We start from the raw sequence: 22,796 nt of genomic DNA on the forward strand, positions 1-22,796 counted from the left end.
CCTTTTAAATCAGACATTTCTCAGATGCTATGGGCTGAGAATCCAAATAATCAATGCACTAAGAAGTTGCAGAAAGTAATAGTAAAATAAATGTACTTGGAGCGCAGAGTTCACAGAGCTCTTCCATGATCAATAACCTTGAGCTCTTCACGGCGTGGATTCAGGGGTTCTTATTCAAAGTTGCCCGGAAGCTCTTTTTATGTAATTCTGAGTCAGTTAGATTTCAAATCATTCAAGTTGCCTGAATAAGCTCTCCACATAGGTGAAGTGCAAATGTTATTTTGGGGAGGAATTCTAAAAATCTCACTTGAGTAAATTTTCACAATGGTTTAAGGAAAATTTCCTTCCCCTTTCTACAAATATTTCAGCTCTCTCAATTCTCGAGAAGAATTTGAGATTAAACATAGCCTGAGCCCCTGGTAAAGAGATCAATATGTACACTTCATTCATTAAATCCTTTAACAATATATACTGATGGCTGTGTGACAGGCATTGTTCTCAGCATTTGGGAGAGGAGCAGTGAATAAGATAAAGCCTCTGCTCTCAAGGAACTTACAGTTTAGTTGGGGGAGGTGAACAAGTAAATAAAGACATACATAAATGCTTTGAAGGAAAATAAGGTCTGGTAAGGGGGAGGGAGATGGAGGTACTATTTGAAGAGGGTGACCACAGAGAATTCTGATGCCATTTTTGCTGTAAATGGCTGACTTCCAATAGCCCCTTTATTAGGGGAGCAGGGGAAGAGAAGTGGCAATCAATTTATTTCCAGAAAGGAGACAAATTAAGCTGGGACTTCAGCTACTGATGCCTTCCCAGTCCCCTCGTCAGGGGATCTGGCTGCTCCCCCCACCCCAATTTGTTCTCTATAAACAAAGCTCCGCTGATCAACAAGAAACGGAAATGTTTATATCCTACCTGCACTAAAAAAGGAGACGAATCATCTACTTGAAATCTAGATCATGTGTCAGAGGTCAGTCAGTACAATTCTCTCACTTTAAGGATGAGAAAATCGAGCTTCAGAGGCGGGAAAGGACTTGCTTAAGGTCACTAGCGGCAGAGACAAAGCTGGAACGTAAGTTCCTTATTCCGTCTCTGACATTTTATATTTACACCTCCTATTAGAAGCATAAAGAAAAAAACACTCCAATACTAGGCTAAAAGTCTCTATTTCCTACCTGAAAAGGATGTGAAGATAAGAACCAAGGCCAGTTAAAATATGCCACCATGCATGAAACTGTGTGGTAACACCTATAATAGGTGGCACCTTCTTTCGAAAGTTCCTGTGTGGAGAGGGGAAAAAAAATGATCATGTTAATTTTTTTTTCATATTTAGCAACTAATGCTGACAGTCTTAGAGCATTCTGAAATGTCATTCTCAAAGATAGCTATTATTTAGTTTCCTTAAGTCTGCTGTAGTCTGCCTTATCGTTTTCCAAAGTGCATTTTGAGGAATAGTATTCCTAGCAGAAGTTCCATGAAGAAATGAACCTGTGGTCAAAATAAATGTGAGAAACAGTACACAGTTTATTGCCCTCTTGGAGATTTGTAATGCATATTAACAACAGATTAAAGGCTTTGAAAAGTCCTACCATAATTAAAAGAGTTTATCTTCATTTTTTTCAGGTAATCTAATCCATAAGCCCTTTTTTCAGGTAAGATCTTAACACCTTATGGAACACGTGTTTCCTGGAACACACTTTGGGAAACACTGATCTGCTTAGCTGTTCACTCAAGAAACTAGATGCACGCTTTTCCCATGCCCTACATACAACCATCACATTAGAAGAGCACCATCCAGTCTACCAAGTCCTTTCATATCGGCTATTTCACTTCACAGTGAGTCTTTGAGGTGGCTATTATGACCTTTGCTTTATAAATTAGGAACCTGAAACTCAGAGAGATTGAATTGCCCAAGTCGGTCAGCTAGTGGCACAGCTGAATCTCAAATTCTAGATCTTTTGATTAAGTGCATACCATATTAATATTCTCACTTATTAGAGGGGAAAAATCAATGTGAAACATATTATTTGTCTAGATACTCCCATGAATTTTTGGGACGACTGCCATCTCTAAGAACCTACTTTGTTTTTTAGCGACTCTCCCCCAGAGGGTGATGACTTATGTCCACAGTGTGAAAGCTCCAGTAGGGGGTCTGATGGATCTTAGTGATTCAGAAACACTCGCTTAGATCTTAGTTTTCTGAGTACTTGTCTGTTTGTGTACATTTAAAGTCTACATTTACTTATTTAATTTTTTATTATGGAGAATTTCAAACATGTGCAAAAATAGGCAACATACTAATATATCCATTACCCAGCTTCAACAATTATAACTTATGGCCAATCTTGTGTGATCTAAACTCTCATCCACTTCTCCCCTCTCATTTTATTTTGAAGCAAATGCCAGATATTGTATCTTTTTATCTCTAAATATTTCAGAATATATCTCCAAAAGATTAAAACCTCTTTAAAACTAACCATAATACCACTCTGACACCTAAAATATTAACAATAATCCCTTAATATCATCAAATATTCAATTAGTAATCAAAGTTAGAATCGTCTCATAAGTTTTTGGTTTTTTTTACAGTTTGTTTGAATCAAGATCCAAAAAAGGTCAACACATTGTGTTTAGTTGCTGTGTCTCTTAAGTCTCTTTTAGTCTGTGTGTTCCTCCTCCCCTTTTCCCCACTGCAATTCATTTGCTGAAGAGACCATGTCACTCTTCCTGTAGATTTCCCACAGGCTGAATGTTGCTGATGGCCTCTCTATGGTGCTGTTCAATATTTTCCTCTGTCCTCTATGTTTCTGAAAAGCTGTTAGGTCACAGAATTTTGAGTTGGAAGGACCCACTAGTTTAACCTATTCAATAAGTTTATTTTATGGAAATTGAGGCCCAGAAAGATAGTGTCTTAGTGACAGACTAGGGTCCAGAAACCCAGGGTGAGTCAATATACAATTTTTTACAAGATGGTTAAAGTAACACTTGCCTTTCTTAGAAAATAACTTTAAGCATATTAAAGTACAAAATTATATACGTGTATTTCATACGCTTATTACAGATCATTCTTAGGTCTTCAGTAATGCAGATGAGGCAGATTTCAAAGACCTAGTCAATATCTGATTAACTGTATAGTTCTGTGACACACACACACATAAATCCCTACAGATGTTATGAAATATTCTCAGGTCCAAATTGTAGGTAATTTAAACAAGTATTCCCAGTATTTGACCTTAATGTGCTGTACATATCTTTTTAACTTTAACAATGGCAAAATTTCACTTAGGGGCACTAATAATTCTATATGCCTATGAAATTCTCTGTATAACAGACTGCTTCCAAAAATAATTCTCAAAGATTGAAAATATATCTTACCTTAGTGATTCACAAAAGATGTTATCTATGTTCCATAATAAAAATCCCAATAAAAATAGACCCAAGGATGTATAACCCAGTCCTCTAAGCCATGGATAAACCCTGTGGGGAAAAAAAGAAAAGCAAAATGAAATTTTGTCAAGTCATGTCATAATCAGGGCTTGAGGTCACCACTTTCATGCGAAGGAAAGGTTTTCATTAGTATTAAAAGCAAATCTATCTACTAAATTCTCTAATACATTTGCCATTAAAAGGTACTGAGAGAGAATGTGCCAGTAAGACTTCCCTAAAGGTATCAAGAAGGCAATCTGAACGCCCCCAACACCTTTATCAGTCCCACGGAAGAGGCAGGGGTGGTGGAAGAGAATTAACATTGACTGAGTCACCTGATCTGTGTCAGGCACTACTGTAAATTAGATACACACATAATATACATAAATAAGCACACAACTATGAATAAAATCTTCAAATAAACCCTATGAGGCAGGTATTATTCTTTTCACTTCACTGATGAGGAAACTGAAGCTTGGTGAGTTATCCAAAATATTAACAGTAGCTTATATATTTTTTATAGCTTCAATGAGGTATCACTGACTTACATTAAACTACATATATTTACAGTGTACATATGATGAGGACATCTGTAAATGCCCATGAAACCAACCCCACAATCAAGATAATAAACCTATCTATATCACCTCCAAAAACTTAGTTTGTATTTTTTTTAGCATGTTATATAAATGGAATAACACAGTATACCCTCTTTGTTATATGGTTTCTTTCACTTGGTGTAATTATTTTGAAACTCATTCATGTTGTTATGTTCATCAATACTTCATGTCCTTTTATTGCTAAGTAGTACTCCACATTATGGATATATCACAATTTGTTTTATTTGTCCAAATGTTGGTAGACATTTGTGTTGTTTTCAGATTTTTCTATAACAAATAAAGTAGCTATGAACATTCATATATAAGTCTTTTTATGGACATACACTTTCATTTCTTTTGGGTAAAAAGCTAGGAGAGGAATGGCTGGATTCTATGGGAGGTGAATGCTAAACTTTCTAAGATGCTGCTAAACTGTTTTCCTAAGTGATTGTATCATTTTACATTCCCACCAGTAGTGTACAAGCGTTTTCTGTTCTACATCCTCACCAAGACTTGGTATGATGTCAGTCTTTTTCATCTTAGTTGTTCGAGTAGGTGTGTAGTAGTATCTCATTGTGGTTTTAATTTGCATTTCCCTAGCAACTAATGTTATCGAGCATCTTTTCATCTGATTATTTGCCATCCAATACAGTGTTTGTTGAATCTTTGCCATCAATACAAAAAATTGTTGTTTGACTTCTTCTTATTGAGTTGTAAGAATTCTTTGTGTATTCTAAATTTAAGTCCTTTGTTAAATATATATCTGCAAATATTTTCTCCAAGTCTGTGACTTGCCTTTCATTTTCTTAACAGTGTCTTTTGAAGAAGTTTGTTATTCTGATGAAGTTTAACTTAACAATTTTTTCATTATAGTTTGCACTTTTTACGTCCTATTTAACAACTCTTTGCCTAACCAAAGGTTGCAAAGACTTCTCCTATATTTTCTTCTAGAAGTTTTATAATTTTAGCTTTTACATTTGGGGATATGATTCACTTCTAGTAAATTTTTATAATGGCGTGAGTTTAAGTTCATTTTTTAAATAAGAATATCCAGTAGTATCAGCACAATTTGTTGGAAAGACTGTCCTTTCCCCACAGAATTACCTTAGAATGTTTATTTAAAATCAGGTCAGTATGGATGTGTGTGTCTATTTTTGGATGTTCTATTGATCTATAGTTCATCCTTAGCACCAATACCACATTGTCTTGATTAGTGTAGTGCAGAGCAAATCAAGTAGTCTAAGTTCTCTAACTTTGTTGTTCTTTTTCAACAGTTTTGGCTTTTCCAGATCCTTTACATTCCCATGTAAATTTCAGAATTAGTTTCTCAACTTTTACCAAAGAGTCTGCAGAGATTTTGATTGCAACTGCATTGTATAGATGAATCTGGGGAGAACTGACACCTTAATAATCTCAAGTGTTCTAATCCATGAAAATTGGTAAATCTCTCTATTTATTTAGGTCTTCTTTAATTTCTCTCAGCAAAAAACTGTTCCTTGTAGTTTCCAATATACAGGTCTTGCATATATTTGCTAAATTTAATCCGTAAACATTTGATGTTTTTTGATGCTACTGTAAATTGTACTTTTGAGAATTTCACTTTCCAATTGTTCACTGTTAGTACATAGAAACACAGTTGTTGAATATCGACTTGAATCTTGTGACCTTCATGAATTCCACTTAATTGCTTCTAGTAGTTTTCTGGTATATGTCCTGTGATACTTTCTGTACATGATCAGGTCATTTGCAAATACTATGTTGGATAGGACTTCTACCAGTATAATGTTGAACAGAGGTGGTGATAATATTTATCCTTGTTTTATTCTTCATGTTAAAGAGAATTTTTTTAACGTTTCATGATTAAATGTGTTAGATGCTGTAGAGTTTACAGGTTAAGACAGTTCTCTTCTATTACTAATTTGTAAAGGGTTTTATTTTTTTTAAGATCATAAATAGGTGTTGCATTTTACAGAATGCTTTCTCTAAACTATTGCTACCATCATGTAGTTTTTCTCCCTTATTTAATATGGAGAATGACAAGAACAGATTCTCTCAAATATTTTTGTTATTTCAACTATAAGTATTTGTATATAAATGAATGAAAAAGTTGATGAATTTAAAAATCATCAAGAAAGCACAAACCTGGCTGTGCATGAAAAGGGAATTATTGCCACTGTTTGATGGAGGTTGTCAGAGATGATGAGCTTAAGAGAGTCATGGTCTGTCTTCAGCTTTTCAGAGAATTTCTCATAGCCCCATGTGGAGCAGGGAAGATGAGTCCCAGGAAAATAGGGCTCAACATAGTGAAGGCATCTGACAGGGTTGCAGTGCAGGCAAGGTGCTGACATGTGACAGAAATATGATCAGTGGGGGGAGTAGGATACTCTCTATTTTCTGCTTCTAAGCTTACTTACCCGGGCCAATCTTCAGCTCTCAGTAGTAGTTCAAAGCAAAATTCCTCTGTGGGGTGAAATGAATGTCTTTGGTTATCCAGGTAGCAGGGTGGGCAGGAGAGAGCAAGAACTTCATCAGCACATGGTCCATGCAAGCTAAGTACAGGTAAGACTCTGGGGACAGACTACCCACATATTATCAGGTACAGAAGGCCCTCAACATGTGTGTGTCTGGAGTCACACGGCTTCATTCTGGACTGGCTGCCTGTCTAATGGTAGGGCTATCATCTGAGAAATCCCTTCCCTTGACCTTGACCTTCACTTTGAGAATTGCCTTCACCTTTCTCTGTGTTGGATTTCCTGTCTTACATTGCACATCTTCCTCCTCTTTGGTTTACTCTCTCATTTTGGTCAAACACAACCTCCAATATGTTACTGAGCAACAGTTTATGGGATATAAGTACTTTTGAGAACTTATGTAAATGTATTTTGTCCCCATATCTTATTGATATTTTGGCTGGCTACAGAATTCTAAATTAGAATTCTGTAATTCTAGCTTATAGTTTTGCTTTGTTTAATCCAGAGCCATTCTGATTCCTGACCTTTGTATGTATACCTGCCTTCTAATTCTATAAACTTGTGGAATTTTGTCTAGAATTCTTAAACTGGTGTGGGTCTATTTCTACCCATTGTGCCAGCGGGTTCTTTCAATCTAATAACTCATGTCTTTCAATTATAGGATATTATCTTGAATTATTTTGGTGATGATTTCCTCCCTTCCATTTTCTTTGCACACTTCCCCCTGCCCCTTTTTTTGTTGGTCCTTCTATTCTGGCCCAGTAATATTCCTGTTGAGTTCCTTCTAGTCTCCGTTTCTTTCTCATCGTCCTGATGGCCCCCAAGGTGTGTGTGCATGTGTGCATGGGTGTGTGTGTGTGTGTGTTTGTCTTTACTTCTGCCCTTTCCACTGTCAAGCCCGTGGACTTGAGGAAACATCTTGCTTTTTTGCCATAGCAGTGGCGGGAGTGGGCCCAAGGGTCCTGAGGCCCCATGCTGTCTTATTTACTCTGGACAATACCATGGGTTTAGTGCTTCACCTGTGGTGGATGCTCGCTGGTGGGTGGGGGGGTGATGGATCACAATCCAATCACAATGTGTGTACAGGAGATGGGATTCCAGTGCCTACTTTATCTTTCAAAACCATCACTACAGTTTTTCATTTTATATTTTTAATATCATTTTTTATTGTATTCTCTAGATGTTCCTTTTGTCTAGCATCCTATTCTTTGATTCATAGATACAGTATATTTCAAGGAATATTAGTGAATTAATAATACTGTTTTGTTGTTTTTGAAGTTTTCTTCTTCACGCATAAGTTGTTTCCTCCAAGTTCATTTTTTCCTTATTATTTATTTTGGTCTCTAGCTTTCATATTGGACGGCTTCATCCTATGTCTGGCACTATCTCCTCATTCTTAAGAATGGGAAACTAAAAAGGTGACCACAACCTCTAAGCATATAGCTGAGGCCTTTATACTAGTAACCTTCACTGTACGTTTATTTTGCTGGGGCAATAGTTAGGGAACTCCCAATATCAGTATCTTTAGGTCTTTTAGGCTGCTCATATTCCCTAAAAGAAGACTTCCAATTTTCTTCCTAGAGATCTTTGCATTCAGTATTCAGAACGCATAAGGTCACCCAATTTCCTGGATTTCAATATGGTATTCACAGGCTCAGCTGTGCCCAGCAAAATCCAATCTAGAGATACTGTTCACCCTTTTGAGAGAATAAACCTCCAGACTTCTAGAGTTGCTCAGGGATGAAGTGAGTGAAGGGATCTACGCATTTAACAGCTTCTCAAAGCTTTTAAATGATCCTCTTTATTTTAGACCCCTCCTCCATCTCCTTTTCCAAACTTGCCTGTTGCTGCTAATGCCTGATACTTAAGAAAATTCTCTGATCTAAGTTGGAGGTTCTTGGAATAGAACTTTGGCTTTCTTGGGTTAGTTAAGGCAGTTAGCAGTAATCCATTTAGTTTCCAGCTTCTAAAATTTTATTGAATATCTTCTTTGTGGGTTTATGCTTTGTAAATAAATTCCTTTGTTGTAGTCTTAGTAGAGTTTCAGAAGGGACCAAAATTAGATACCTGTTGATCTTCATTATATCTCTATTTTCTTTTTCATTAATTTCTGCCCTTTATTAGTCCCATTCTTCATTTCTCTTTGGGTTTATTCTATTCATCTGTTTTCTAATATTTGAAGTTGGATGCTTAGTTCATTATTCTCCAGCCCCTCTATTTCTAATGTAAACATCTAAGGCTACAAATTTCCCTCTAAGAACCACTTTAGCTACATCTCACTTTGATTTTTCAGTATGTAGTATTTTCATTATGAATCCATTCTAAGTATTTCAATATTTCTATTATGATTTCTTTTTTTACTTGTATTTAGAAGTGTGGTTTTAATTTTCCAACTATATGGGCTATTGTGTGTGTGTGTGTGTGTGTGTGTGTGAGGAAGATTTGGCCTGAGCTAACATCCCCTGCCAATCTTTCTCTTCTTTTTCCTTTTTGCTTGAGGAAGATTAGTTCTGAGCTAACTAATCTGTGCCAGTCTTACTCTACTTTGTATGTGGGATGCCTCCATAGCATGGCTGATGAATGGAGTAGGTCCACGCCCAGGATATGAATCTGCAAACGTGGGCCACTGAGGCAGTGTGTGGAAATTTAACTAGTCGGCCATGGGACTGGCCCCCTATACGGGCTATTTTGACTAAGCTTATTTTGACAAATTGTACTACAGTCAGAGAACACATTATGCATGGTACCAATTCAGTTTGTTGAACCTTGCTTTAAAGCTAGTATCTGGTAGATTTATTAATTATCCCATGCATGATTAAGAAGACAATGCATTCTTTAATTGTTGAGTGTATCAGATCATTTTGTTATTGTGTTACTCAAGTTTTATCTATATCCTTGTTCATACTTTTTTGGTCTGAGTTACTGTGTTAAAATATTTCAGCAAGACGGAACATTTATCTATCTCTCTTTGTAATTGTCAAAGACAATTCTGTCAATTTTTGCTTAAAATTTTCCATACAAGTTTAGGATTGTCATTTTTTTCTGGTAAATGAAATCTTTCAATAATAATGTAGTGAACACATCTGTTTCAAATAATGCCTTAACTTTTTTTGGACCATTATTAAAATAGCTAGTCTAACTTTGTCTTAGTGATTTGTGTGACATAAGTTTTTATACCATATTCTTTCAAAATTACTATGTATTTATGTTTTAACTATGTTTTGTCCATTTATATTTACCATGATTACCAATGTATTTTGAATTATTTCTACTCTCTTATTTATTGTATTTGTGTTGCCTCTTCTCTTCTTCCCTTTCCCTCTTCTTCTCCTGATTTCTTTTGGATTCAGTTTTTATAATTCCACTTACTCCTTTATTTTTTTGAAAGTTATTGTAAAATCAATTACTGTTTTTAGTGATTACCAAAAACGCACAATGTAAAATCTAAAACTAATCATTGTAAACACCCTCTTCCCAAATAAAAAGGACCTTAGAAACTATGTAACTAACCATCATCCTCTTGTATCTCACGTTATTTTGTCCACCATTTTAGTTGCATTTTTTAATCTCTCAAATTAGTTATTATTTCAAAGTCACAATTTTTTGTTCAGATAGTCCCATAGGTTTGTCATTTTTTCTCCTTCATTGTTCTTTCTTGTATCTCAGTTCTTCATCCTAAAGAATATCTTGTAGGTCTTTTAGCGAGGTGTATTGGTAAACTTTCTCCATTTTTGCTTGTCTCAAAATGTCTTTATCTTACCCATGTTCTTGAAAAATATTTGCATATACAATTCTAAGTGGATGGTTAATTTCTCTCAGCATTTTGAAGATAACAGTGTACTCTGTTTTGGCTTCCATTGTTGCTATTGATAAGTCTGCTATAGACTACTATTCCTTTCTTGGTAATACGTACTTTATCTCTGGATGTTTCCAAGATCTTTGCCTTTGGATTTCAGCAATTCCAGTATGCTTTTCCTACAGGTCTCAATGAGGATTCAACTGCAGATAATATCTCTATTTATACCAGAAAAGAATTTAATACTTTTAATTCCAACAGAAATGCTGAATGAGCAAGATTTAGGTCCTCCAGGATGACTTATGAACATTATCACAGAATTATCTTGCCAAATGAACTTTTCTCTTTTTCACATTTAGTAAGCTGAAGAATTGGGAAGCTTCTGAACCAACTGTTGCATCCAGCATCACAGCATCTTAGCTATAATTCACATATCAGGAAGCTGCCATCACACCTGTTTGTTGCAGAGCCATGACGCATATCTTAGATCCATACCAATAAATGGAGGCCTTAGAGACTACCACTTCTCTCCTCCACTTAACTTGGTTCTGAATTCAAGTCTCATGTGAATACATGTGATTGGCAGAACCTGAATGTATCTGGAACATTACCTGCAAAGGAAATATGGGAAATATACCTTTTAGCTTTTTAGCATCTACATTACAGGAAGGCACATTTGAAGGAGGCTGGAAAAATGGTGAATGAGCTAATCTAGCAAATCTGCCATACCTGAAAAAGATCTTCTTTCATTTATCCTTCTTGGGAATTGTTCTTGAAGCTGAGTCGTCATGTCTTTTATCAGTTCTAGAAAATTCTCACCTATTATCTCTTTGAATATCTCTTCTTTCTCCATTTTTGCTGTCCTCTCCCTTTGGAACTGCAATTAGACATGCTATTACTCTGTGATGCTTTCTGGCTTATTTCTTTACATCTGTCTTCCAATTCAATCAATTCTCTCTTCAATTATGTCTAATCTACTTTTAATTTATCCATTGAGTTTTTTATTTCAATGTGTTTTGTTTCAATGTCAGAAGTTCTCTGATTCTTTTTCAAATCTGGAATTTCACTTTTGATAATCTCCTTTTCCTTGGTCACATTTTCATTTTGTCTATCATTTCATTAATATTTCTAAAGTAGTTATTTTATATTTCAGCATCTCATGCTGGGGGGGAGGTGTTATTTCTGCTGTTTTCTCTTTCTCCTGACTTTTGCTTATGGTAGCTTATTTCCTCCTCTGGTTTTGGAATTATTGATTGTTAGCACATGTTTGATCTCCAAATCTTCAGAAATCTTGAGAGGCCTACATTAAGGGTACATTTCTTTGAAGATAATTTGCTTTTGCTTCCCTCAGATCCCTCAGATAAGAAAACTGGGGCTCCGAGAAAGCTGAATCAATTTAGAGTTAATTTTACACCTTGAGGTCTCCCAGACAATGAAGGTTATGTACATTTGAATCCCAAACCTATATGAAGGCAGAATAGTGATTACAAATTCTCAGAGGAGTCATGTTTCCTACCTAAAACTGAGTCTGAAAGACAAGTGGTCTTGTAACCTCCTGTTACTGAAGGGCAAATGTTTTTCTAGCCTAGCCTTTCACCGACAGTATCTCTTTATGGCCGTGGCTTTATGTGTACAGGTGTGTGGGGCAGTGGGGAAACAGTTCCAACTGCCCATCTTACATATGCAGAAAGCTTTGTCTTCTATCTCCCTTGAAGCTATTCAAACCTAAGGCTCTGATTTCCTGGCATATGCAAATGCCTTCAAGTTGATCATGATCTTAGAACTCATCTGTCAATCTAGTTTGCAGCTCCTTCTTTGGAGCTGATGCTCTGGAATTTTCTTTATAGTCTTTTGAGCTTAGTTATGCATTTAAAAGGATGTTTGTTGTATTTTATCCAGAATTTCTAGATGTTTTGTCACAGGAGAGATTTTCAGATATCTTGTTAGACATATTAAAAGAAACAGAAGTGTCAGAATTTCAATTTGATTTAAAAAATCTTTACTGATAAGCACTATTCTGAGTTCCAGAGTTTACCAAGATAACTAAGACTTCAACAAACCCACACTCTAGTTGGGAAGACAGATAAGTAAACAATGAACAGTAATAAATGAAATGATCCAGAAATGGATATACAAGAAAAAAGCTGTGGTGAGGCAGATGGAAGAAAGATATTTTTATTTCATAGGATTTCCACTGTTACATACTTTTTAAAGGTCTGTCATTTGTGTTTCTAAAAGTATCAGTATCCTATCAGACTTAATTTAAGGCAAGGACTGTGTTTTATGCTTCTTTACATTTCTCTAAAGTGCCTAGACTAAAAACAGAGTGAACTAGGGGCTTCTGCTCTGGGAAGATGAAACAGACATACAATCCCCTATTCTTCCCTCTAGGTACAATAAAAAACCCTGAATAGTATATATAAACATGAAACTCTGAAAGGTAGAGAGAAGAAGGCACACTGGTTAGGGACTTTGGGACCTGAGTAACACTACAGTGATGAGTTCCATGTATTTTATTTTTGCCTCATATGTCCCAGAGTTGGGACTGAAGAAGCTAGCAACCCAGAAATGCCACTAGGCACAAACAAAAAAACTGCCCAACAAAAGCCTTCTCCTTCTAGCCAAAGGACCAGGAAAGAAGCATCCTAACAAGACAGAAAACTTACACAACAAACACTATTCTACAGTCAAACACCACAGAAAAAACTGTGGCCTCACCTCCATCCATGCTGCAAAGGCTGAGTGCGAGCCTAAACTTACTTCCTCATCAGGCTGTAAGAAGATGCCCCAACCTCCTGCCAGGCTAAGGCCAAGCAGGGAGAGGCTGGGACTTTCACCCTCACCCAGCAGTCATGAGCTCCCCATTCCCTGCATACCATGTGGAGATCCTGGACTTCCATTCTCATGTGGCAACAATGAGGTGTTCTTCTCCCTCCCCACCACAGTGGTGTGAGAGGAGATCTACTGGAGAGTTGAAATTCTACCACAGGCCAGAGGTAAAAAGGTCAAACCACTGAGGTGTCAATGGAGGCCACATGGTAAGAAATAATTAGGGTGGCATCAGAAAGGCCCAGCAGAGAGTGGGAATTCCTACCTCATCCCAGCAGTAATGAGGAGCTCCTTCCCCCATGATGTGCCAAGAGAGGTTGAGGAGAAACCTGGACTGCTACCAGTACCTGCAGGGGGGAGGTGGCACTCAGGAACCTGTAGGACTATAACAAAACATCTAGCATTCATGTTACTGGTGTCCAGGAAGGGGAGGAGAAAGAGGGCAGAGCTGAAAAAGTACTTGATGAAATAATTGCTGAAAACTTTCAGATTTGGCAAAATAACCATAAATAAACAAACAAAAACACACTATAAACCCAGAGAGTCAAGAAGCTGAGCCACCCTCAAACAGGTTAGATCCAAATAAATGCACATCATGACACACCATAGTCAAACTTCTGAAAACTAAAGACAAGGGAAAAATCTTGAAAGCAGTGAGAGAGAAACACCACCTCACCTATACTACAGGGGAAAAACAATTTGAATGACAGGATTTCTCATCAGAAAACTTCAAGTCCAGAAGGAAGTGGCACAACATTTTTCAAGTTTTGAAAGAAAAGAACTGTCAACCTAGAATTCTATATCCAGTGAAAATATCCTTCAGGAATGAAACAGAAATCAAGACATTCTCAGATGAAGGAAAACTAAGAGGATATGTTGCCAACAGATCTACCCTAAAAGAATGGCTAAGGATGTTTTCTAAACAGAAAGGAAACGATGAGAAAAGGATCTTGGAATGTTAAAAAGGAAGAAAAAGAAATGGAAAGAGTAAAAATATGGGAAAATAGAATACATTTTCCTTCTCCTCTTGAGTTTCTAAATCATGTTTTATGGTTGGGGCAAAAAACATAATATTGTCTAATATGGTTACAAATGCATGTAGAGAAAATATTTAAGATAATTATATTTTAAATGGGGCAGTTTTTATATATGTTTATTATAATATTTATAATATTTGAAATATTTCAACTGTTATGGGTTGAATTGTTTCCCCTTAAAAAGATATGTTTAAGTCTTAACCCCTAATATCTCAGAATGTGACCTTATTTGGAAATAGAGTCATTGCAGTTATAATTAGTTAAGTTCAAATGAAGTCATATTGGAGTAGGGTGGACTCTTAATCCAATATGATTGTTGTCCTTATAAGAAGAGAGCCATGTAAAGACACAGAGACACAGGAGAACACCGTGTCATGACAAAGGCAGAGACTGGAATTATGCAGGGAAAAATCAAGGAATGCCAAAGACTGCCAGCAAACCACCAGAAGCCAGGAAGAAGTGCAGATGGATTGCCCTACAAGGTTCAGAGAAAGCATGGCCCTACTGACACCTTGATTTCTGACTTAGAGCCTCCAGAACTGTGAAACAATAAATTTCAGTTATTTTAAGCTACCCCATTTGTGGTACTTAGTTACAGCAGCTCTAGGACACTAATACAGGTATGTAAAGAGGAGATAAGGTTTCTATACGTCACTGGAACTGGTAAAATGCTGACACCATTAGACTGTGATGTGTGTGTGTGTATATATATATATATATATATATATATATTCTCCTTCATTCTATCAGTTTTTGCTTCATCTTCTGATTCACCTCCTTTTGCAGTTCTTTTGTTTGCTGCATAGACATTTAGAATTGTTATGTCTTCTTGGTGGATTGACCTTTTTGTCAGGATGTAATGTCCTTCTCTGTCTCTGGTCATATATATGGTCAAATATATATAAAATGTAATACCAAGAACAATCACTAAAAAAGCTAGCCGAAGAAAACAAGTCACAAACACTACAGATATACTAAAATGGAATTCTAAAAAATGTTCATGTAACGCATAGGAAGGCAGGAAAAAGAAAACAGAGAACATACAGAACAAACAGAAAACAAAATGGCAGACTTAATCCTTAATATATTAACTACATTAAAGTAAATGATCTAAATACACCAATTAAGAGAGATTAGCGGGCTGGCCCTGTGGCCTAGTAGTTAAGTTCGGCATGCTCTACTTTGGCAGCCCAGGTTTGGTTCCTGGGTGTGGACCTATACCACTTGTCTGTCAATGGCCATGCTGTGGTAGTGGCCCACATACAAAAAGAGAAGACTGGCACAGATGTTAGCTCAGGGTGAATTTTCTTCAGCAAAAAAAAAAAAAAAAAAAAGAGAGAGAGAGCCAGAGAGAGAAAGATTGGACGAGTGGATTAAAAATCATGACCCAAATATACAATGTCCAAAGGAAACTCACCTCTAATATAACTATATAGACAGGTTGAAAGTAAAAGGATGAAAAAAAAATATCATGCAAACATTAGTCAAAACAAACCTACATTAACATGGCTATGTTAATATGAGATAAAGTAGAGTTCAGACCAAAGAAAATGACCAGAGACATTACATCCTGGCGAAAAGGTCAATCCACCAAGAAGACATAACAATTCTAAATGTCTATGCAGCAAACAAAAGAACTGCAAAAGGAGGTGAATGACAAGATGAAGCAAAAACTGACAGAATGAAGGAGAAACAGACAAATCCACATTGGTATTTGGAGACTTCAAAGCTCCTCTCTCAACTAATGATAGAAGAACTAGACAGAAAATCAACAAGGATATAAAGGAACTCAACAACACCACTGTGCAGCAAATGGCTAATTCAGTCGGCCTGGGGTATGCAAACATTGCACAATCCAAAGAAAGGAGTGGCCCTTGGCTGGTTCTTGTGAGATAACCTTAGTTCTTAGAATACCCTGCTCTATAAGACCGTCTTATATCCCCTGACATCTTGGGCCAAAGAATAAAGTTTATACTAATAATGTGATTAATAGTAAATGCCTGTTTTTGTGTGCTTGGGGCCCTGGGCCATGCTGTAACAGTTTGACCTCTGAGTAACAAATGTAACCTCGGGTACAACAGTTTTTCTGAGTTTTGTGAGTCCTTCTAGCAAATCATTGAACCTGAGGGTGGTCTTGGGGACCCCTGACACAACCATCAAACAACACAATCTAACAGACATTCATAGAACATTTCACCTAACATCAGCAGAATATATTCCTTTCAAGCACACATGGAACATATATCAAGATAGACCATATCTTGGCCCATAAACAAACCTCAGCTAATTTAAAAGAAATGAAGTCATACAGAATGTGTTCTTTCACCACAATGGAATCAAACTAGAAATCAATTAAGAATGATAACAAAAAAATATTCAAAGACTTGAATACTAAACAACATACTTCTAAACAATCCATGGGTAAAAAGGAAGTCTCAAGGGAAATTTAAAAACATACACTGAACTGAATGAAAATGAAAATACAAAATATCAACATTTTTGGTACACAGCTAAACTAGTGCTGACAGGGACATTTATAACACTAAATGCTTACTAGGAAAGAGGAAAAGTCTCAAATCAATAATCTAAGCTTCTACCTCAAGAACATTGGAAAAAAAGAGCAAAATAAACCCAAAACAAGCAGAAGCAAGGAAATAAAGAGCAGAAATCAGTGAAACTGAAAACTGAAAAATAAATGATAAAATCCATGAAACAAAAAAAATCTGTTTTTTAAAAGATCAATAAAACTGACACATTTCTAGCAAGACTGACCAAAAAAAAAAAAGAGAGAGAGAGAGAGACAGAGAGAGAGAGGACTCACATATCCTCAATATCAAGAATAAAATGGGCTGTTGCTATAAACCCTGCAGACATCAAAAGGAAAACTAGAAAATATTATAAACAACTCTACACACACAAATTTTGACAACTTAGATGGAATGGACTAATGCCTCAAAAAACACAAACTACCACAACTCACCCAATAGGAAATTGGTTATCTGAAAAGCCTTGTTAATTACTGAGAAAACTGAATTCGTAATTTTAAAATTCTCCCCCTGAAAAAACTACAGGCCCAGGTGATTTCACTGGAAAATTCCACCAAACATTTAAAGAATTAACACCAATTCTACACAATTTCTGCCAGAAAACAGAACAAGAGGGAACATTTCCCAATTCATTTTATGAAGCTAGTATTACCCTGCTCTCAAAATCAAAGACAGCACAAAAAATAAAACAATAAACCAATAACCTTCATGAATATAGATTTAAAAATCCTTAACAAAACATTAACAAGTATCATTCAGCAATCCATAAAAAGAATTTTACACCCTGACTACGTGGGGTTCATTCAGAATAAAAGCTGGTTCAGTATTTGAAAATCAATCAATGCAATCCACCATACTAACAGACTACAGGAAAAAAACATATATCAAATCAACTGATGTGGAAAAAGCATCTGACAAAATTCAACACCCATTCATGATAAAGATTCTCAGAAAATGAGGTAAAGAGATGATCAACCTGATAAAGAGCATCTACAAACCCATACAGCTAATGTTATACTCAACGGTGAAGGACTGAGTACTTTTCCCTAAGACTGGGAACAAAGCAAGGCTATGTGCTCTCACCAGTCTTATTCAACGTAGCCCTGCAAGTTCTAGTCAGGGCAACAAGGCAAAAAAGCAACTCCAAAGCACACACATTAGAAAGGATGATGCAAACTCTCCCTATTTGCAGTCAACCTTGAGGAATCTACAGAAGTCTCATACAACTATTAAGTTCAGCAAGGTGGCAGAAAACAAGATAAACATAAAGAAAATCAATTTTATGTCTATATGATAGCAACGAACATGTGGACACCAAAATGTAAAATACAATACCATTTACAATTGCTCAAAAACTGAAAACTTCAAAATGCTGATGAAAGAAATCAAAGATAATTTAAATAAAGGGAGAGAGACATTGAGTTCACAGATTGGAAGACAACGTTGTAAAGACATCAATTCTTCACAAATTGATATGCAGGGTTAATGTAATTCCTATGAAAATCCCAACAAGATTTTAAATATAGACAATGCTATTCTAAAATTTATATGGAAAGACAAAAAAGGAAAAAAAAAAACAAAACCCAAACAGCGAAAACAATTTTGAGAAAGAAGTGAGAGGACTCAGTTTCCATGATTTGAAGAGTTATTCGAAAGCTATAGTAATCAAGAGATTGTGGCACTGGTGGAGGGATAGACACATAGGTCAATGCAACAGAACAAAAAACCCAGAAGTAGACCAACACAAATATATGCAGTAATTTTTGAGAAAGGTGCAAAAGCAATTCAACGGAGAAAGGATCATCTTTTTAACCAATGGTCTTGGAGCAGGTGAACACCCATAGGTAAAAAAATGGACCTCAACTGAAGCCTCACACCTTGTACAAAAATTAACTCAGAATAAACCATGGACTTAAATGTAAAATGTAAAACTATACAAAACTTTTAGAAAAAAACACAGGAGAAAATCTAGGGCCAGCATAGAGTCCTCACCCTTGACACCAAACCATGATCCATAGAAGGAAAATTGATAAATTGGACTGCATCAAAACTAAAAACTTCTGCTGTGTGAAAGACTCTGTGAAAACACAAGATAGAGACTGGGAGAAAATATTTGTGAGCAACATATTTGATAAAAGATTAGTACCTAGAATATACTCTCAGAACTCAACTGGAAAAAGAAGAGAATGACCCCATTAGAAAATGGGCAAAGACGTGAACGACATTTCACCAAAGAGGATATATAGATGGCAAATAAGCAAGGAAAATATGTCAACATGATTAGACATTAGGGAAATTAGAATTGAAACCACAATAAGGTACCAGAACATCTATAAGAATGGCTAAAATAAAAAATAGTGACAACACCAAATGTTGATAAGGATGTGCAGAAACTGGATCACTCACAGACTGCTGGTGGGAATATAAAATGGCAGAGCCACTCTGGAAAACAGTTTGGCGCTTTTGAGAAAAACTAAACATACAACTATCAAACAATCTAGCAATTCCACTTTGTTCATTTATTGCAGAGAAATGAACGCTTATATTTACACAAAAACCTGTAAAGAAATGTTCATAGCAGCTTTATTCATTATAGTCAAAAACTGCCAACAATCTATGGGGCCAGCCCCGTGGCAGAGTGGTTAAGTTCATGCACTCCACTACGGTGGCCCAGGGTTTTGCCAGTTCAGATCCTGGGTGCGGACATGGCACTGCTCGTCAGGCCATGCTAAGGCGGTGTCCCACATCGCACAACCAGAAGGACCTACAACTACGACATACAACTATGTACTAGGAGGCTTTGGGGGAAGAAGAAGCAGCAAAAAGAAGATTGACAACAGTTGTTAGCTCAGGTGCCAATCTTAAGAAAAAAAACTGGAAACAATCTAGATGTCATTCAACAGGTGAACAGTTAAACTGTGGAACACCCATACCATGGAATACTACTCAGCAATAGAAAGGAATAAACTACTGATACACTCAATGACTTGTATGGACCTCTAGTGAATTATGCTAAGTGCAAAAGGATAATCCCAAAGGTGGTATATACTGTATAACTCCATTTACATAACATTCATGAAATGAAAAAAATCATAGAAATGAAGAACAGATTAGTGTTTGCCAGGGGTTAAGGATGGGGGTGGGGGTAGGGTGGGAGGGAAGTGGGTGTGGCTATAAAAGGATAACACAGGGATCCTGTGGTGATGGAGTTGTTCTGTATCTTGATTCCATCAGTGTCAAATCCTGGTTGTGATACTGTACTATAGTTTTACAAGATGCTATCATTAGAGGAAACTGGTAAATGGTAGAGGGGATTGCTCTCTACTATTTTTTACAAATAAGCTTTTACAATCACCTCAAAATAAAAAGTTTCATTAAGAAAGAAAAAAAAAAGAAGAAACCTATAAATCATGCTATTTATTTACTGAGCACCTGCTGTATGGCCAGGCCCTATGTAAGGTACTCACATGAACATTTCTTATTTAATCTTCATAAACCCTATAAAGATTATGCCTATTTCCTAAGTGATCTTTCTGGAACACTGATTCTTTGTGACATTAACAGCCTTCCTTGAGAGGTGTTCTGTAAAAAGCATTCCCTAGTCAAGTAGTTTGAGAAACATAAAAACAATTTTTTTTTTGTAGGATTTCTCACGGCCTTTAATATATTAACATACATTATAAATATTCAAAAGGAGGCCATCATACACAACTCTTCTCAAATTTCTTTAATTTTGAAACTCCTGTCTTCTTGTAATGCCTATTAACAACTTATATTCTCGTAATCCACCGTAATAAATGTTGAGTTATGGTATTCTATCAACATCCCTGCTGGAGTTGGGTTTTACGTGGTTTTTCAATTTAGGCTATAGATTTACCACCCGAATATACCCTAATTATAGTGCTGGTGACCCAAACTACTTACCACGTAACAATATAAACAGATCGCAGTACTAATGTGAAGACCAACATTCCATACATGACCTGAATAAGAAAGGAAAAATGAAGTTAGTAAAATCATTATTCTTTGGCAAAGGAAGTACATTTTGCCTACAAAAATTGCCCTCCCAATTAAATGTAAATATTTATTCTCTTTCATACATTTTAAAGAACAGGATTTTTTTAAATGTGTAATTATGAAGAATTAAGAGCCTGCTTATAAACAACCAATATCAGAAGTCCCATAATCAATTTTAATTCTGAATGGTTACATGACATTTTAAATATCTGCTGAAACCTGAACAAATGGTATAATTTGGCTTCATACTCCCCAGACCCTTCATTTGTCTTTAGCTTCACTTTCAGCACATGACTCTACTTCCCATTTTGTAACAACATAAATCTGAACTCTTTTAAACTCTCCTCCTAAATGTTTCCACATTCATATGTATCCTCTCCCTGCATTTTTTTTCTTTTTGCTGAGGATGATTTGCCCTGAGCTAACATCTGTGCCAATCTCCGTCTATATTTTTTAGTATGTGGGCTGCCAGCACAGCATGGCTGCTAACAGAGAGGTGTAGGTCCGCGCCTGGAAACTGAACGTGGGCTTCCAAAGCAGAGCACACTGAACTTAACCACTAGGCCACTGGGGCTGGCCCTCTCCCTGCATTCTTTCTCCCATTCCTAATCTCTAGAGAAACAGGTGTCCATTTCTTCCTGACTGAGGTTAACCGATTCCCCTGTGTTTATTCTAGATGCTCCCACATCTTTCTAGACTTGGCTCCATCAACTAACCTCTTTCTCTCTATATTGAGCACTGGTTAGGTACTACTGTCTGGAAAATTGAACCTGGTAGGAAAATTTAACTTTTAAAGTATGAAATATTAAATACAAAAAATTTTGCATAGAATAGAAATGCACAGTTTAACAAGTATTTATAAAACCAATAGCTGGGAAGGTACCGTTCAAGTCAAGAAACGGATCCCCATTAACAGCCCAGAAGCACTGCAGGCATCTCTTCCCAGTTCACCCTCTCCCCTGCTCCTTAGAGGAAACCACTCTCCTGACTTTCATAATAAATATTTTCTTGATTTTCTTTACATATTTACTAACTTGAACTGGTCTCTTAAATATGCATTCCTAAAAAATACTGTTTTTTGAATTTTAATTTACAATAGAATATTGCATACACTTGTTTTTATCTTGTCTTAAGATTCGGTTAGGTTATGTATGTAGACACAGTTCACTCATTTTTGATGTTATATACCATTTAACTGGATAAAAATACCACGATTTATTTACCCACCCTTGTGTTGATGGACTTTCTGGGTATTTCCAGTTTTCACTGCTATGAACATTCTTACCCCTCTCAGTGCACATGCACGCAGGTTTCTCTAGGCTATGTACTTAGGAATGGAACTGCTGGGTGAGATGCTATGTGCATTATCAAAATTACTGAAAAAGTCAAACTATTTTCCAAAGTGTTTATACCAATGTTTACTCCAATCAATGTGTATGAGTGTTTCTTTTGTGCCACATACTCACCAACACATGCTATAGTCAGACTTCTAAAGTTTTGTCAATCTATGTGGTTTTTAATATGTATTTCCCTGATTACAAGCTGAACGTTGTATGTTATGTTTACTGGCCATTTGATGTCCTCTATTGTTCAAACCTATTTTTTCATTTGATTGTCATTTTCTTACTTACTCGTTCCTTTCTTAGCTTTAAAAAACTTTAAAAATTGAACTATAACACACACACAGAAAAGTGCTCGAAAGATAAACACAGTTTGATGATTATCACACAAAAAATAACCTCTTTCCCCAAGGTTTACCACTATGCTGACTTCTAACATTAGTTTAGTTTTGCCTGTTTTGAACCTCATTATAAATGGAACTCTAGGGCTGGCCCAGTGGTGCAGGGGTTAAGTGCACACATTCTGCTTCGGCAGCCCAGGGTTCACCAGTTCAGATCCTGGGTGCGGACATGGCACCGCTTGCCAAGCCACGCTGTGGTAGGCGTCCCACATAGAAAGTAGAGGAAGATGGGCACAGATGTTAGCTCAGGGCCAGTATTCCTCAGCAAAAAGAGGAGGATTGGCAGCAGATGTTAGCTCAGGGCTAATCTTCCTTAAAAAAAACACAAAAAAAA

At 36.4% G+C, this 22,796-nt stretch overlaps 1 protein-coding gene across 8 annotated transcripts in view; it reads right to left on the reverse strand.

Annotated features, from left to right (window-relative positions):
* Nucleotides 1-22,796, reverse strand: part of ACER3 (alkaline ceramidase 3) — a 158,946-nt gene that overhangs the window by 14,958 nt on the left and 121,192 nt on the right. For all 8 annotated transcript variants that reach the window (XM_044752032.2, XM_044752031.2, XM_014855811.3 and 5 more), the window contains 3 exons: nt 20,629-20,687; nt 3,376-3,477; nt 1,176-1,280 (listed from right to left, as the gene is read on the reverse strand). In XM_044752032.2, the coding sequence (XP_044607967.1) occupies nt 1,176-1,280; nt 3,376-3,477; nt 20,629-20,687 (266 nt within the window). The remainder of the gene's footprint in view (nt 1-1,175; nt 1,281-3,375; nt 3,478-20,628; nt 20,688-22,796) is intronic.

Source organism: Equus asinus, chromosome 20 (genome assembly GCF_041296235.1).
Source record: "Equus asinus isolate D_3611 breed Donkey chromosome 20, EquAss-T2T_v2, whole genome shotgun sequence".
Classification (NCBI taxonomy): domain Eukaryota; kingdom Metazoa; phylum Chordata; class Mammalia; order Perissodactyla; family Equidae; genus Equus; species Equus asinus.